This window comes from Falco peregrinus, chromosome 8 (assembly GCF_023634155.1).
Source record: "Falco peregrinus isolate bFalPer1 chromosome 8, bFalPer1.pri, whole genome shotgun sequence".
In the NCBI taxonomy this organism is placed as follows: Eukaryota; Metazoa; Chordata; class Aves; order Falconiformes; family Falconidae; genus Falco; species Falco peregrinus.
Window position 1 is genome coordinate 23,466,485 of NC_073728.1, and position 16,133 is coordinate 23,482,617.

The following is a 16,133-nucleotide window of genomic DNA, read 5'->3' on the forward strand; positions in this document are numbered from 1 at the left end:
TTGGTGTTAATGATAAAAAACTCTTGTAAAGTCTATTTTGGAGATGCACTGACTGAAGAAAGTAGGATGAAAGCAAAGGTTAGAACTGAGAAAGAGATTATGTAAAATATTAAGAAGGCGTGGTATTGACTTCATAATTCAAGACTGAATCTTTATTTTTCAAGCCTAACTCTTTTCCATTACTGGAAAATTCTGCCATACATATGTGCCCCATTATGAGCCTAGAATTCTTAGCTGAACTCCCAATACCTAAATGGCAACAGTGAACTCAGCATTATGTGGGAGATCCCTAAACGTACAATTGGAATTAGCTAATAATATTGTTTAATCTTTCTGTAACCTTAACAATATTTTAGCAATTATTTCTGCCAGGAAATTATTCATTTGGCATAAAGATTTTATTTGCAAAATGAGACTGAGGAGAATTTAAATATTTCGACCATTTCAACAGCTGGAAAGGGTATCTTTCATTTATAGTCTTATTAGTTCTTTTCTCAAGACTTTTTTTTTTCCCTGAATGAATTTAATTGTAATTCATGGATTTCCTGTGGAAAAATAATGCATATTGTTCCAAAAAATAATAAATATGTTCTAGAAAGAAAGAAAAGTTGTAACAAAGTACCTCCTCTTTGGTTTTCACATAGGCAGTGCCCAGAGGGATATATCTGTGTGAAAGCTGGTAGAAACCCCAACTATGGTTACACAAGTTTTGACACCTTTAGTTGGGCTTTTTTGTCACTCTTTCGGCTAATGACTCAGGACTTCTGGGAAAACCTGTATCAGTTGGTAAGAAATTTTTATGACATCTAAAGTAAACTGTAGGTGACATACAAAAATATATGATAGGCTTATTTGTAGATGAGCTGAAAGCATAATGTTGTTGCAGTAACAAAGATAAGTGGTAGAATAATACATAGATATGCTTTCTACTCCCTAGACACTACGTGCTGCTGGGAAGACATACATGATATTTTTTGTTCTGGTGATTTTTCTGGGTTCTTTCTACCTGATCAACTTGATCCTGGCTGTGGTTGCCATGGCCTATGAAGAACAGAATCAAGCAACCATGGAAGAAGCAGAGCAGAAAGAGGCAGAATTTCAACAGATGCTGGAACAACTGAAGAAGCAACAAGAAGAAGCTCAGGTAATGGAGAAAATTTTATTTGCCGAACAGCCTTGTTCTTCAGGCAAGGATAATATTTTTTTTATGAGTTAGAATATGTATAAATTGCATAAAAATGCAATGAGTTACAGAAAGAAAAAAAGTCTTGTTTACCACAAAAGTTATAGAAGTGGAAATAGGCAATGAAAATCAGGAAGTAATGGTGCCTAGGGGTATGGTTCAATGATGGACTTGGCAGTCCTGGGTTAACTGTTGGACTTGATGATCTCAAAGGTCTTCTTCAACCTAAATGATTCTATAATTCTATTAAGATAAAATAAAACAAAACAAAGAAATAGCAAAAAGACAAGCTAATGGTACAGAAAAGAGTTCCACTAAGGTCATCAAAAGACTAGAAGTAAAATATTTGTAATAAGGGTGTTCTGTAGCCATAGCTCATGATACTTTTATGTTACAGATCTTACGAACAGCATGAAGAAAGTCTAGTGACATTACTTCTGGTTTACAGTCTGAGTGAGAATTGCCAGGCTTGCTATACTTAATAGTTCTTCCCCAGCATTCAGAAAATAGAGGGAAGTATTGAAATCAGAGTTATTTTAGGTTTCTACCAGCAAGGTATTGCATCATGTCCCTAATTCAAGCACAGTGAAGTCAATCAGAAGTTTATATATCCTTAGAACAGACTAGCAATATTTATAACAAAGGTATTACTTCAGAGTACTTTTAAAGTAATCTTTGTTTTCTGTGAAAAGAGAATAAAATTATTTAAATTTTTATGCAAAAAAAGACATTTTAATATATATATTTGCGTGAGGTTTTCTTATCTGAAAGTAAAATATATGCAAGAGTTCAGCTCTGTGAGTCAGACATCTGCCTAGTTTCTGGACTGATTTTCTATTGCTTTTCATATGGCATATCATAGTTTTCAACAGGACAATTTTTATTAAATGATAACAAACTAGAATCTTCTATGAGACTATAGTTTTGGTAGTATTTTACAGCTACTTTCAGTAAGTTAGAATGATTCTGTAAAGTGCTACCAGAAAGTGAAACTGCTTCTTTTTCTTGAAAAGAAAGCTTTATGCATGACCTGTGAAATCTAATTAACATATCTCTATTTTAGGCATTAAACCTTATCACTTCCAAATCACTAAAGAAAAATCAGAATCCTATAAAATTCAAATTAAAAAAAAAGTTAAATATCAGAAGGGAATAGGTGGTTGTTTTTTTTAAAAAAAAAAACCCTGATATTTTCATCCATGAAAGACACTAAATCATATTATATCAAAAAATACCCGGAGGCACATCTAGATGTTTGTGTGTTTAAGAGTGGGGCCAGAGATGAAGCTGATCCAGAATTAGGAGAAAAATAGAACCATATGAAACAGAGAATACAGGGAAGGCTGGATAATAGCCCTGGAAAGTTGTTACTTTTTTAAATGAATGTCCACTCAATTCATTATTAAGGAAAGCAGTATTACAGTGAAGATCCCTTTTGTACATGAAAATATTAGCTGAAAGTAGGCATTACAAGGTGAGACAAAAATGAGTATGGGACCCGTCTCTTCACTCCCTTGACACTGAAAATACTCATCCATAAACCTAAATCATCACAGCAGTCTTTGGATTGCTCCACTTGTTTGACCTTTGATGTCAGTATTATGAAGTAGATGGGTGATAACTCAGCGTCTGCTGCCTTTCTTTCTGTTAGAGCATTTGAAGGACAACATCATGAAACCAGTGTGACAAAATTTTGAGTATAATTTTTTTGAATTGAAAACACTTCAGAATCCTTTTAATACCCCATTTAGCAGAAAAAGTCTGTATCAAGTCAACTTGTATAGCATGGGTTGGAAATTGTGGTGCAGAAAGCCATTAATTCATACTATGAGGTTTCAAACTATCCTTTCCTGCTGTAGAGAGAGATGTCATCATTCCTGAAATATGTGGCATTGAATATAATATGTTTTGCTGGATAATTACTGGTCATCTTATATAATTCTAGTCTCTTGCCATTTACCACACCACCCTTTTTTTGTAAGTTCACAGCAGCCTGTTAACTTCCCAAACATAATTTCCACTGCAGAATTTCATTGCAATCTCCCAGGCAGTTCTTTCTGGGAAAAGTACTGGAAACACTCTCAATTCTTCCTTTATTTGATGACTAAATGAACTGGTTTCCCTAACGAACCAAGTGAGGTAGGCTGGCCACTGTCAGTGAAGATACTGGTCCTAAGTTTTGGGATGGCTTTTTGCTCCAGTAAGTCATCTCATCTCTTTGTATCAGAGAAGAAACCTAAACTTTTTCTCCTCTATGGCCACGTCAGCAACAGACAATAGAGTTACTTGTGTGTATCTATAACAAAGACCCGGAGTGCTGTTACAGTGGGAAATGCAGGAAAGCAAACGTGAAGAGGGGTTGCAGACATGTCTAGAGGGTGTGCCTGTTGCCAGGCAAGTGTGGGGAGTGTCCTTGCTGTGAAGACAGTGAGGAAAGGATGGATTCAACTTCTTGCAGGCTGCTAGTTGGATTATGATACACTAACTCATATGGTGGATGTTAGGGATTAGTTTTCTCAAACTCAGAAGGGATCAGCTAAATTAGATTATGACATGGGGGTTTTCTTGAGAGAAAATGGGGAAGCAGGTCTGAAATACATGAAAAAACATCATGTTTCTACTTTTTTGACTGCCTTAATTTTAGACCAGTGTCTTGTGCAGCAAGTAAATTTGCAGGCACACCAAACTGGGAGGTAGTGTTGATCTGCTTGAGGGCAGGGAGGCTCTGCAGAGGGATCTGGACAGGCTGTACCAATGGGCCAAGGCCAGTTATAGGAGATTCAACAAGGAGAAGGGCCGGGTCCTGCACTTGGGTCACAACAACCCCACACAACACTACAGGTTTCGGGAAGGGTGGCTGGAAAGATGCCCGGAGGAAAAGGAGCTGGAGGTGCTGCTCAACAGCCAGCCAAATATGAGCCAGCAGTGTGCCCAGGTGGCCAAAAAGGCCAAGAGCATTCTGGCTTGTATCCAAAACAGTGTGGCCAGCAGGACAAGGGAAGTGGTTGTCCCCCTGTACTCAGCACTGGTGAGGCTGCAGCTCAAACACTGTGTTCATTTTTGGGCCCCTCACTTCAAGAGGGACGTATTGGTGCTGGAGCATGTCCAGAGAAGGGCAGCGAAGCTGGTGAAGGGGCTGGAGCACAAGTCTTATGAGAGGCGGCTGAGGGAACTGGGGCTGTTTAGTGTGGAGAGAAGGAGGCTCAGGGGGGAACTTCATGGCTCTCTACAGCTGCCTGAGAGGAGGCTGTAGGCAGGTGGGGGTCGGTCTCTTCTCCCAGGTAACAAACGACAGGAGAAGAGGAAATGGCCTCAAGTTGCACCAGGGGAGGTTTAGGTTGGATATTAGGAAAAAATTCTTCACTGAAATGGTAGTCAAGCGTTGGAACAGGCTGCCCAGGGAGGTGGTGGAATCACCATCCCTAGAAGTGTTTAAAAAACATCTAGATGCGGAGCTTAGGGACATGGTTTAATGGTGGACTTGGCAGTCCTGGCTTAATGGTTGGACTTGGTGATCTTAAAGGTCTTTTCCAACCTAAATGATTCTTTGAGTCTATTCTATGATTCTTAGTCTTTAAGGAACAATATTTTTATTTTTCTGCTGAGGCTGATGCTTCAAGTAGTTTATGCTATTAAACAATGAGGAGCTATACAGCTCAATACTTTACCTTCAGTTCAATTTGTCTGTGTATATTTGCATATGCAGGGGTGTACAACCAGCAGTATTACCACAGTGGTACTAAAAACAGTTGATAAAAGCCTATAAAGTTGTTAATTTTTCACCTACTAAGAATACCTTGCTTTGTGACCTGACAGGCAACAGCAGCAGTAGCAGCAGCATCAGTTGCATCAAGAGATTTCAGTGGTGTAGGGGGATTAGGAGAACTCTTGGAAAGTTCTTCAGAAGCATCAAAGTTGAGCTCAAAGAGTGCTAAAGAAAGAAGAAACAGAAGGAAGAAAAGAAGACAGAAAGAAATGTCTGAAGCAGAGGACAAAGGAGATATTGATAAGTTCCCCAAGTCCGAGTCAGAAGACAGTATTAGGAGGAAAAGTTTCCGCTTCTCCACAGAAGGAAGTCAATTGACATATGAGAAAAGGTTCACATCTCCTCACCAGGTACAGCACTATTTTTTTTATTAAATCATGTACATCTACTCTAATTTGGTTTTGAATGACATTAAAGCAGCTGCACATGTTGGAATTTATGTAAAAGGTGAGTGAAGAAAAAAACCAGTGGTAGTACCATTAAAAGTGTTGAAGTTTGGTATGGTTTGACCCATTCTATTAGAAAAGGGATAAAACCAACATACCAAAGATAATTGTAAATTTAATTAAAACATTTCTGAAAATTAAGATGCATCTGGTAGGTTGGAGAAAGAATCAAAGACTCTTTGATCAGTACTCACATATTTGCATTAATCAACCATAGGTTCTCTGTTCTGCATCAATTTTAAAACTGTACCAATATGTGGGGTTTTTTAGCAGACCACATCATCAAAATACCCTGCATACGAAATTCCACACTATCATTAGTTTCTATTGTTTTCCTTAATTAGCATCTTTAAGTGGCAGATAATGAAAGAAGTAGCTCTAGTAGTTCACAATAAAGACAAACTATGTAGACATCGTCTGGACTTATAAGAATTTAGTCATACTGTTCTTTTTCATTACAAATTCATTATACAAGATGGAGCATCATTGCAATCATAGAAAAAAATATTTAGGAATGACCTCTGGAAACCATTTAGCCCAAACTTCAAAGCTCTACTCCCTTAAATCAAAAGATCTCTTCCATCGCTTAAGGATACCTTTGCCTATTTCAAGTCTACACACAGTTATGGTATTTGTAGAAAAATCACTCAAAATGCATCTCTTCAAAATAATCTTGTTTGCTCTCAGCTAATAGATGACATTTAGCTACCAATACTACCCATGTTTAACTACCAATGTTTATGGCATTTAATGTTCATATCAAGTGTGTTACTTTACAGACTCATATTAAATATGAGATTCAGTGGCAGAAATGCTTCTCACTGAAATAAATGCACTGAGGGGAGGAAAACTTAATTTGAAACAAAACCTCAGTAATTAGTCAAATATAAGGGATGATGCCTAGTCTGAAAAAGATACGTTGCCTGCATATAAATGAAATAAAACTGAGCTGCCACAAGAGTGGAAGGATTACAGGCTGTAGAACTGGTAAAGGGAGAGGTGATTTATCTTGTTAGTCGTGCAGTTAGCTCCCTGGTGAAATAGGTTGGCAGAGCATGAAACGACACAGTCAAATGGTAAGAGGAGATTATCATCATTTGCCCAGTTGGCCCCTGTTGAGGTTTAGTCCTTTGACACAGTATTCCATTGCAGATGAATGGTGCAGCCCACAAGAAAAGCCAAGCTTTCCTTTCAGACCTTACTTTCCAGGAGCATGTAGACGCATAGGTTTCTGCCTCTACATGTGTTAGAATTGCAGCCATTTTGGCTTGTATCTTTTGTCTCAAACCAACAGGGGCTTGCAGAGCAGGCATTACTCCTCCCAGATCACTGAGGGGCCTGATCCAATTAGTTGTGCTCAGAACATGATAACACATATTGGAAAGTTTGGACTACAAACAAAACATAGCAGTCATGGAAACATTCTCTAAAAAAAACCAAGGGCAGTGGTAGTAGTCAGATGCAACCTAGTGAGTGTGTGGTTTCTTGAAGGACTGTAGATTGGCCAAATACATTTACAAATATATGTACAAAGGGTGTAGTACCACTTGGTCAGAATTCATTGTTATGCTCTATAGCAGCTAAAGCTTTTTTTTTAGATAAAATTATCTTTCAGCATAAACAAAACAACACTTTTTCTCCATCCAAATTTACATAAATGGGTTAGCAAAATCATTTGGCTGATATTCTTCAAGTAAATTGGCCTGAGGCTGACAGCCAGCATAGAAAATTTCAGCCCAAATTATTAAAATTTGGTATAGTTGTAAAAGCAGAAAAAATACATCTCATAACAATAAAAACACCTTCCAGCCTTTATAACAGGCAGTACTGCCAGTTCAGAGCACACATTATGTCTGTGTATGTATAAATCTGAGTATGAATATACAGAGTTACATACGGATTGATATATGCACATATTGAGTGTTTGGTTTTCACAGTATTAATATAGGCTTATATATTACAGTGCAGTTTTCACGTTCACTTTAATTATCGTGGGATAAAACCCACTGCTATTGCAAGTGAGCATTTTCCACCTGCAAAACAAGTGAAAAATTGAGAGTCATCTTGAACCAGGTTTTTTATGTTCCAAGATGAGAAGATCTGTACAAATGCAGAATTGAAGAAAGCTTAACACAAGGTTTCTTTTTTTCTGCAATAAGTACTCATTTTATTTATTCATGAATGCTGTTAATAAAATATGTAGCAAGGGAGAAGAACATTCCATTAACCAGCTTCTACTGTAATTAAAAGATGAATTACCAACAACCACTAATTTATTTTTCTCATTTGTAAGAGGATATCTTTAGATAACTCTGTGTCTCATGAATGGCTGCTTTAAGCTGCCTGATGGCCAAGTGGTACCTTCTGGTAGGTGTGCAGCCTGCTCTAGCCTCCACAGTGCTATATGCACAAGTATGCTATTAGTCATGTTCATACTGTACGTCCAGAGTTTCCCCAAGCCATTGCCTCTGTCTTTTAGTTTTAGAGTACTGCATATATTGTTCCCACTATTGAGCTTATTGTGAAGAAGGCAGACAAGTTGTTCACATCAGCTTAGATGGAATTTAATGCCAACCTTAAGACCACTTCTGCCTCTAGCAAATAGAATAGAAAACAATGATCAGTGACCATTACCTGGGTCCATAGGAACCCAGGGGATAAAGAAGGGAAGAAAAGTAAAAGATTTTAACTCTGTTCTCTAATAGAAGGAATAAAAGACAAATACCTGCAAAACCTTGATAGTGATGTTGACAACTGTGTCCAGCAGTCATGGGTCTAAACAAATTCAGCCTGCCACCTTTGTTCAAAAATGTTCTGCACAACTTTTCCTCAGTCCTGATACATTACATTAAAAAGAATTTTTCCCCTCTACTTCAGGTCCCCTAATGAGCACATTCCCCTGATACTGATAGTATTGAAGAAAAAAGTGGCTACCCTTCCTCCAGCACTGTAACTATTCATTGAAAAGCCAAGAACTTCAAACCTCAGTTCTAATGCTGTTTTGATTTGTATCAATTCTTTTACAGTCTTTGCTAAGCATTCGTGGTTCCCTGTTCTCACCAAGGCGCAACAGCAAAACAAGCATTTTCAGTTTCAGAGGTCATGCAAAGGATATAGGATCTGAAAATGACTTTGCTGATGATGAGCACAGCACTCTTGAAGACAATGAGAGCAGAAGAGATTCTCTTTTTGTTCCAAATCGACATGGGGAACGGCGCAACAGTAATATTAGTCAGGCAAGTGTGTCATCTAGAATGGTACCAGCTGTTCCAGTAAATGGGAAGATGCACAGCACTGTGGATTGCAATGGAGTTGTTTCTTTGGTTGGAGGACCTTCAACTCTAACTTCACCTACTGGTCAGCTTATACCAGAGGTAATTATAAGTAAACAGTTTCGTTCAGGCATGGAATTTTTTCTTATTGTTCACCTCTGCATGTCTTATAATTTCTTAGAGCTGTGAGAAATAACTTCCAATACTTTCTAAATAACAGAACATAAGGGGAAAAAAGTCCTTAACCTGGTATGTCTGAGCCTCAGCAAAGTATTATATTCTCCTTGACTATAGCAAGGGATCCACACATAGAAAGAAAAAAGCATAAATTGAATTTAACAATTTGTATACAGTTTCACCTGATCAACAAAGGTAGACATTTGATATGTAACTTGCAAATACATACAGGAAACCACTTGCAAAATTAAGCAGAATGCAGTTACTAATCCCATGATAGTTAATTGAAATAGCCCTTACAGAATTTATGTTGAAGATGCTTTTCTTATCACTTACTTGAGGAAAGTATGTAAAAATCCTCTGTACCTTTGTAATTACTTTGTATTTCAGTCTGTTTCATATTTTTTCATACATAGTATTTTAATATATATTCAGTATGGTATTTTGGTGGCTATAATAGCATTGTATTTAACCTGAAAATATTTTGATAAGTATTGAGATTTCATTACTACTGTTATACATTTATTTTTATTTTTGTTTCTCTCCTATCTTGATATAGACCTTCATACCAGAAATTCAACCAGATTACCTCAGAGGTTTTGTGTTTATAGTTCTATTTCAGAAATACATTCACTTGAAATTAGCCATTTAACTCAAGAGCTTTCTTTAAAGAAACAGTACTAGTGAATGCTCAGAAATGGTTTTTCATCTTCACACTCAGATGACTTTGAAATCCCTTATGAGTTCTGCATGCGTTTTTGTTCTTTTTCTGGATACGGAGAGAATAATGAGAAAAAAAGTGAGTGGTTTCCATGAATCACAGAATCAGAAAACCAGAAACCAAGATTTAGGAACTTCTTAATCCACTCCTGTGTTAAATCCCCAGGCCACACTCCAGAAGAAAAGAAGAGCAGCTACCAGGACACCTACACGCTACAGAGTAGTGACACATTAGGCACATTTAAATCAGAGCCGGGTAATAATGCTTAGCAAAGGCGATTAGAAGCCATACAGAACAGAGAAGGCTTGCACGTTCACTGCAAGAATATATCACAAATTCAGTATGAGCTTTTCAGTAATAATTAGGTAGAAGAAATACTAAATAAGGTGATTTTTTTCTCATATAAAATTTTCCAACCACACTTATCACGTTAGGAATGTAGTATATAGAATTAGAGATATAATCAATTCCTACAATTATAGTCATGTTTCTTGTATCAGAGTTACTTTCTTAAATAGTAGTTCACTTTCTGTACTCGCTTTAATTATTTAACATGATTAGCTGCTGGAAATTAAAGTGACAAGTTTCAACTTTGATCATTTTTTCTTGAAAGAATAATAATAGTCAGTAGCAAAGAGATACCTAGCAAAACTTTTGTTCACTCATTGGTCCCACATTGCCTTGGTATTATGTCCCCCACTTGATTATTTGTAGCACTGTACAAAATTCCCACTGAATTTCTCAAATTCCTACAGGAACAGAAACCTTCAGTTTGTAAGAGAAGTCTAGGATGCTGCACAAAGATGATTTTGATTATCAGTACAGTATTATACAGTAAATATTATTAATTGGCTGTTGAAAGTTGGTTTAATTCCCCAGTATTTCATTTACAGGGCACCGCTACAGAAACAGAAATAAGAAAAAGAAGACTGAGTTCTTATCAAATTTCCATGGAAATGCTGGAAGATTCTGCTGCCAGACAAAGAGCAATGAGTATAGTCAGCATACTTACAAATACAATGGAAGGTATTTGATGCATTTTATCTGACAGGCAGTTCAGTGAATTTCTGTTAACTACATGTGCAGCACAATTATGTACATAATTACCTTTGTACGTGTAAAACTGGACGTGTGAAATCTCTGAACATCAGGTACAAAAGGCTTTTGAGAATTTCTAAGATCATTTACTAACTAGCATTTCTAAATGCTTAGTCATTTAATTTTCATGACACTTTCCATAATATTACTCTACTGAGTGGACTAACAACGACAAAATAATCATAGCTAGGGGACTGCCAGAGCCCCAAACAGAAAGTACAAGGATTTCTTCATATAAAACATTAACAGGATCAATTAAGACACACAGGAATTGCTATGAACGGCAGTGATGTGCTAGAACAGTCATTGCCTTAAGGCATAAAATCCAAGGATAGACAATAGGAATTTGGAATGAAAAGAAATAGTTTTAAAGAAAACAAGCAACTGTAATCAACCCATGGCAACGTGCATGAACTGCCTTCCTTAAGCATTTCTTAAACCTTCTTAGGTAAGTATATCAAAGATAAAAAGATACTATATTTACTATATGAGAAAGCATACATTGTTGGAAATGTTTTGCTTATTTAATGAAAACTGAGTACACTCACACTACATACATATGCCATTAAAATACTTTTATAAGCTTAAAGGATCTATCTGCTGGATACTGGCACAGTGTGACAGCTGCCTGGTGGATGTCCGACAACACATGTTCTAAAAGGGCAAGAAATTACCAAGAAAATTTACAGTGTTCTTAGGATTACTTTGTCAGAATTAAAATATAGTTGAAGTCCTTTGCTCTCAGAGAAACAAATAGACCCCAAACTAATAGTCAGGAATATAAGGCTTATATCACCTATTTTCTTCTAAAAGTATTTGCAAGCCATTCTCACAAACACGTGAAGTGTGAACCGTTGGTACCTCTTGATTCTTGTTGTGTGCGGTTCTTAGATCTCCTCCCAGGTAGAGAGGATATCTCCTTAGAGGGTAATGGCTTTAAGCTGAAAGAGGGTAGATTTAGATTAGACATTAGGAAGAAATTCTTTAATGTGGACGTGTTGAGACACTGGAACAGGTTGCCCAGGGAAGTTGTGGATGCCCCATCCCTGGAAGTGTTCAAGGCCAGGTGGAGTGGGACTTCGAGTAACCTGGTCTAGTGGAAGGTGTCCCAGCCCATGGCAGGGTGGTGGAACTAGGTGATCTTTAAGGTGCCTTCCAAACCAAACTATTCTATGATTCTATGATTCTCTTCCTCCAGTTGAATAGTTTGTCCTTCCATTCTTCTGGCCAGAAGAAACAGGTCAATGTAACTATATCCTGATAGTCACCTCCTACCCACATCTGGTTTCCATTATTCCAGAAGTTGCTAAGTGCAAGCAATGGAATCTTCTGTGCCAACTCAGTGTCCAGTGTGAGTGGTCACTTTTGTTCAAGGCCAGTCCCATCCCACATCTCAGCATCCTGAGTTACATGTTCAGAAATGTGATTATTCCACCCAATCCATATATTCCTTTGGAAGCACTGCCTTTGTTATGAGGACTTTCACTACTTACAACACCCTTTTCTGCCTGGAGGCTACAGTCTGATTTAATGGAAGAGCTTGTTAGTTTCAATGAGTTTGAGGCCTCTGGCAACAGCTTTTAATTTCCTGCAATTCCACCCATACAGGACAATATTAGAGGCAAAAATCAATTCACTGGGCCTCAAAGTGTAGAGTTTAGCACTAAATCCTTATTAACAAATACAGTAAAACAGCATGTTTGCTATTTTAGCAAAATCACCCATAAGAGTCATGATGATGGAGACCTTGTGCTGTAAGGGATGTCTGAAAACTGGCAAATTGCAGATTTGGGTTGATGCCACTATGCAGAAATTTAATTGAAACTGTTGTGGCCATTTCTTACATATTTTGTAGTCTAAGTATTTCTCACTTAAACAAATATCTATCTTCTTTCTGGGCTGTCCTTAAACGTCCCATCACATTGACATTCATCCTTGCTATTATTAATTCAAAATTTACTTATTCTGTGATTTTGGAAATATCGACAGTGAAATGGAAGAAAAAATAGTTTGTAAAGATTCTAATTGAGAGCAGAGCTGTTCTGCTAATACTAACATGCTCTTCTCTTCCTCAATTGATAGATGCTGCAACTGTACAAGAATTTTCAAAGTCAAATGAAATTTTAAAATAAGAAAACAGGCATTCTGTATGTTAAAAGTATTGATTCAAATAAGCAATGATAAGTATGCACACTGAGTCATTTATCTGTTATGATATTGTAGTGGTTTAATGTAGTAGCAAATATAATACTTCTAGTAGCTCAAATCAAAATATGTACTCATGTTATATACTTAACAAAAAAAATTATATATATTTATATATAGCTCACTGATGATGGAGTCATGTTAACTTTTAATATCCAAAATTAAGACATCTGCTGTAAGTCAGTCAACTAACCTAAGCTAAATGTCTAGACTCTCCCTACTGTCATGGGAAAGTGACAACCACATTTTGCTGTTTAGATAGATGTCTGAGATGATTCACCCTTTAGAGACAACTTCACTGTCCACTGGTTTTAGAGGAGCTTAAATAAACTAGAAGTTTAAGATGGCTAAACATAGGTGAGGGATATCCCGTGTCAGCATGAGCTGTTTATTTGAATGATTTAATCTTTTTACATATGTTAAACAAAACTTCCAATAGATATAATTGGAATAGTCATTATTTGTTAATTTTGTTCTATTTTTTTTTTTCCAGAACTTGAAGAATCCAGACAGAAATGCCCACCATGCTGGTACAGATTTGCAAATACTTTCTTGATCTGGGATTGCTGGAGTCCATGGTTAAAAGTAAAACATGTCGTCAATTTAGTTGTGATGGATCCATTTGTTGATCTTGCTATAACTATTTGCATTGTTTTAAACACCTTGTTTATGGCCATGGAACACTACCCAATGACAGAACAGTTTAGCAGTGTCCTTTCTGTAGGGAACCTGGTAAGTGGTTTGTCATGCAGTACTTGGGGTAAAAATACCTGTTTCTAAAAGAAAAAGTGCATAAATGCTTTACATTGGTTTTAAATTTATTCCATTTTGTTTTTTATAATCAGCTTAAAAACTGTATATATGATTTTCATAGATAAAGCGATTTTTACTGGAGCCTTTAACTTTCATGAATTATATTGTAACCACTATAATGAAATAACTGAATATGTGTGGAAGTACAGTCTTCACTGGATTGTCGTATTTCTTGAAGTCTGCCTTGGGGGTTTTCTGTAAAATATTAAGGTAGATTATCTAATTTTAGCCATAGTACTGATATTCTAGCACAGAAAATATTTTTTTTCTGCAGGAAATTGATGAAATATTCAGATGTCAGAATTTCTCTCTGTATTTTTTTAAACTACACTACAGTGAAAGTACATCTCCAAGAAAGATATATTTCTTGTTAGCAGTAAGTCCTTGCCACTTTAGGTAACTTGATCCAGAGATTTAGGGTTACATGTAATTACTTTTCTGAACAGCTATCTAAATGTGGCATAACACTTAAATGTTCTTGTCTGTTTCTCTCAATTTGCTTCTAATGCTCAGGAAGCAGAGGACTGACCCTTGCAAGTGTTTGTTTCAGAAGAATATTTGTACATTTTTAATTTTTTACCGGGTCACATAACTACCAGTAGTTTACACAGGAGATGTATGGATTGACTCACACAGCATGCAGTCCTGAAAATCAGAACCAACCAAATGTTCTAAACTAATAATTCAGAAAGATTAGTTTTGAAAATTATGCTAATATTTAAATGGAGCAGTAACAGATTCCTTAGTCCAAGTATGTTTTAAAGTCTAAATATTTTCTTTATATGTACTGGTAATACATCCTTCTATGACTTTTTTAAAAAATAGAACTAAAATTGAGCTTATTACCTATGTGTTCTTGTGTGCATTAGTTTATTTTCTCCTGGACAAAGATCTGATTGCTGGCATATTCTTATATTCATCACAGATTACAGAATATTGTCTTTTAAAATGTTGTTCTGTCATATTATTAGAACTATTTCTCTCAAACAATTTATACTTACAAGGTCTTTTGCCTTTTCACATCTCATATTTTTATGGGTTTTTTTTATTCTAAGCTAGCAACAGTCATATTTTTAACTATCTTCGTAACAATCCAGTATCCTTAATTAGGACTATATATATCTGCAGTGAATACTAGTCCTGCTGGTTTCAATTAAATTCTCTGTTTCTCACTGTATTAATCTATTAACCTTAATTTTGTGATTTCTATTCAAAATATGTTAATTTACGCTTTGCTTGTGACATCATGGTCTGTTTGAGGATAAATTAAATATGACAAATATGACTCTGTCCTTTCTGTAGCATTTTAACAAGAAGGAAGAAATAGTTCTAAAATGCAATGATTCATTTTCATAGTACTAAAATTCATTCAGTACTTAAAAGTCTTACCTAATTACAAGAAAACTTGAGTTTACTTCTGTTAAAATGTATTTTTATGTATTTGAGGATGAAGTTATGCTCAAGAGAAGTATTTTGAGGATGGAATGGATTATTTTGTGAACAACATATTTCAAATTGAAATGTTTCTCATTGGTTTTTTTTCAATTATTTTGACAAGTATGACAGTTTTGTCAAGTATAATCTTCGTTGTGTTCTGTATACCACAGATAGCAATACCTGTTACATTCTTCTGATTATTTCATAGAATCATAGAATGGTTTGGGTTGAAAGGGACCTTAAAGATCATCTAGCTCCAACCCCCTGCCATGGACAGGGACACCTTCCACTAGACCAGGTTACTCAAGCCCCATCCAGTCTGGCCTTGAACACTTCCAGGGATGGGGCATCCACAGCTTCTCTGGGCAACCGGCTCCAGTGCCTCACATTAAAGAATTTCTTCCTAATATCTGTTCTAAATTTACCTCTTTAGTTTAAAACCATTACCCCTTGTCCTGTTGTTACAGGCCCTACTAAAAAGTCTGTCCCTGTCTTTCATATAAGTCCCCTTTAAGTATCAAAAGGCCACTAAAAGTTCTCCCCATAGCCTTCTCTTCTCCAAGCTGAACAACTCCCTCAGCCTGAAATATCAATTTATTTGTATAGTGTTTATTGCTATATTTCTGGTTTCTCAAAATAAAACACTTAAAAAAAATACTAATATTTACACTTGGACAATGGTGAGTATTTCCACAGCATTATATCTACTTCCTAACTTCTTAAATTAAAAGGTAATAATGAGTTTAGTTAGTGTTACATAAATATGTCTGCTTTGCTTCCATAAAACTTAACTGTAGGAGGACTGAGAACAAGCTGGGTAAAGAGCTATCACAAGGCAGAGTAGTATACTGTAGTAGACTTCTGGATCATCTAGGATACCTTTTGCATGTTGTGCAGATTATTCAAAAGATTTTAGTGGCTTTGCACTATGCTTCAAAGCTTCTTTATTATGCTGCCACAAACCACTGATCACTACCCATTGCAAAAGCATTAGGTTAAATTCTGGACTTTAAAA

General features: G+C 36.3%; 1 protein-coding gene across 1 annotated transcript in view; it reads left to right on the plus strand.

Annotated features, from left to right (window-relative positions):
* Positions 1 to 16,133, plus strand: part of LOC101917509 (sodium channel protein type 2 subunit alpha) — a 78,708-nt gene that overhangs the window by 25,920 nt on the left and 36,655 nt on the right. Inside the window, exons 10-15 of the mRNA XM_027782712.2 lie at positions 645 to 786; positions 938 to 1,144; positions 5,000 to 5,299; positions 8,422 to 8,769; positions 10,459 to 10,591; positions 13,362 to 13,600. Coding sequence (XP_027638513.1) covers positions 645 to 786; positions 938 to 1,144; positions 5,000 to 5,299; positions 8,422 to 8,769; positions 10,459 to 10,591; positions 13,362 to 13,600 — 1,369 coding nt within the window. The remainder of the gene's footprint in view (positions 1 to 644; positions 787 to 937; positions 1,145 to 4,999; positions 5,300 to 8,421; positions 8,770 to 10,458; positions 10,592 to 13,361; positions 13,601 to 16,133) is intronic.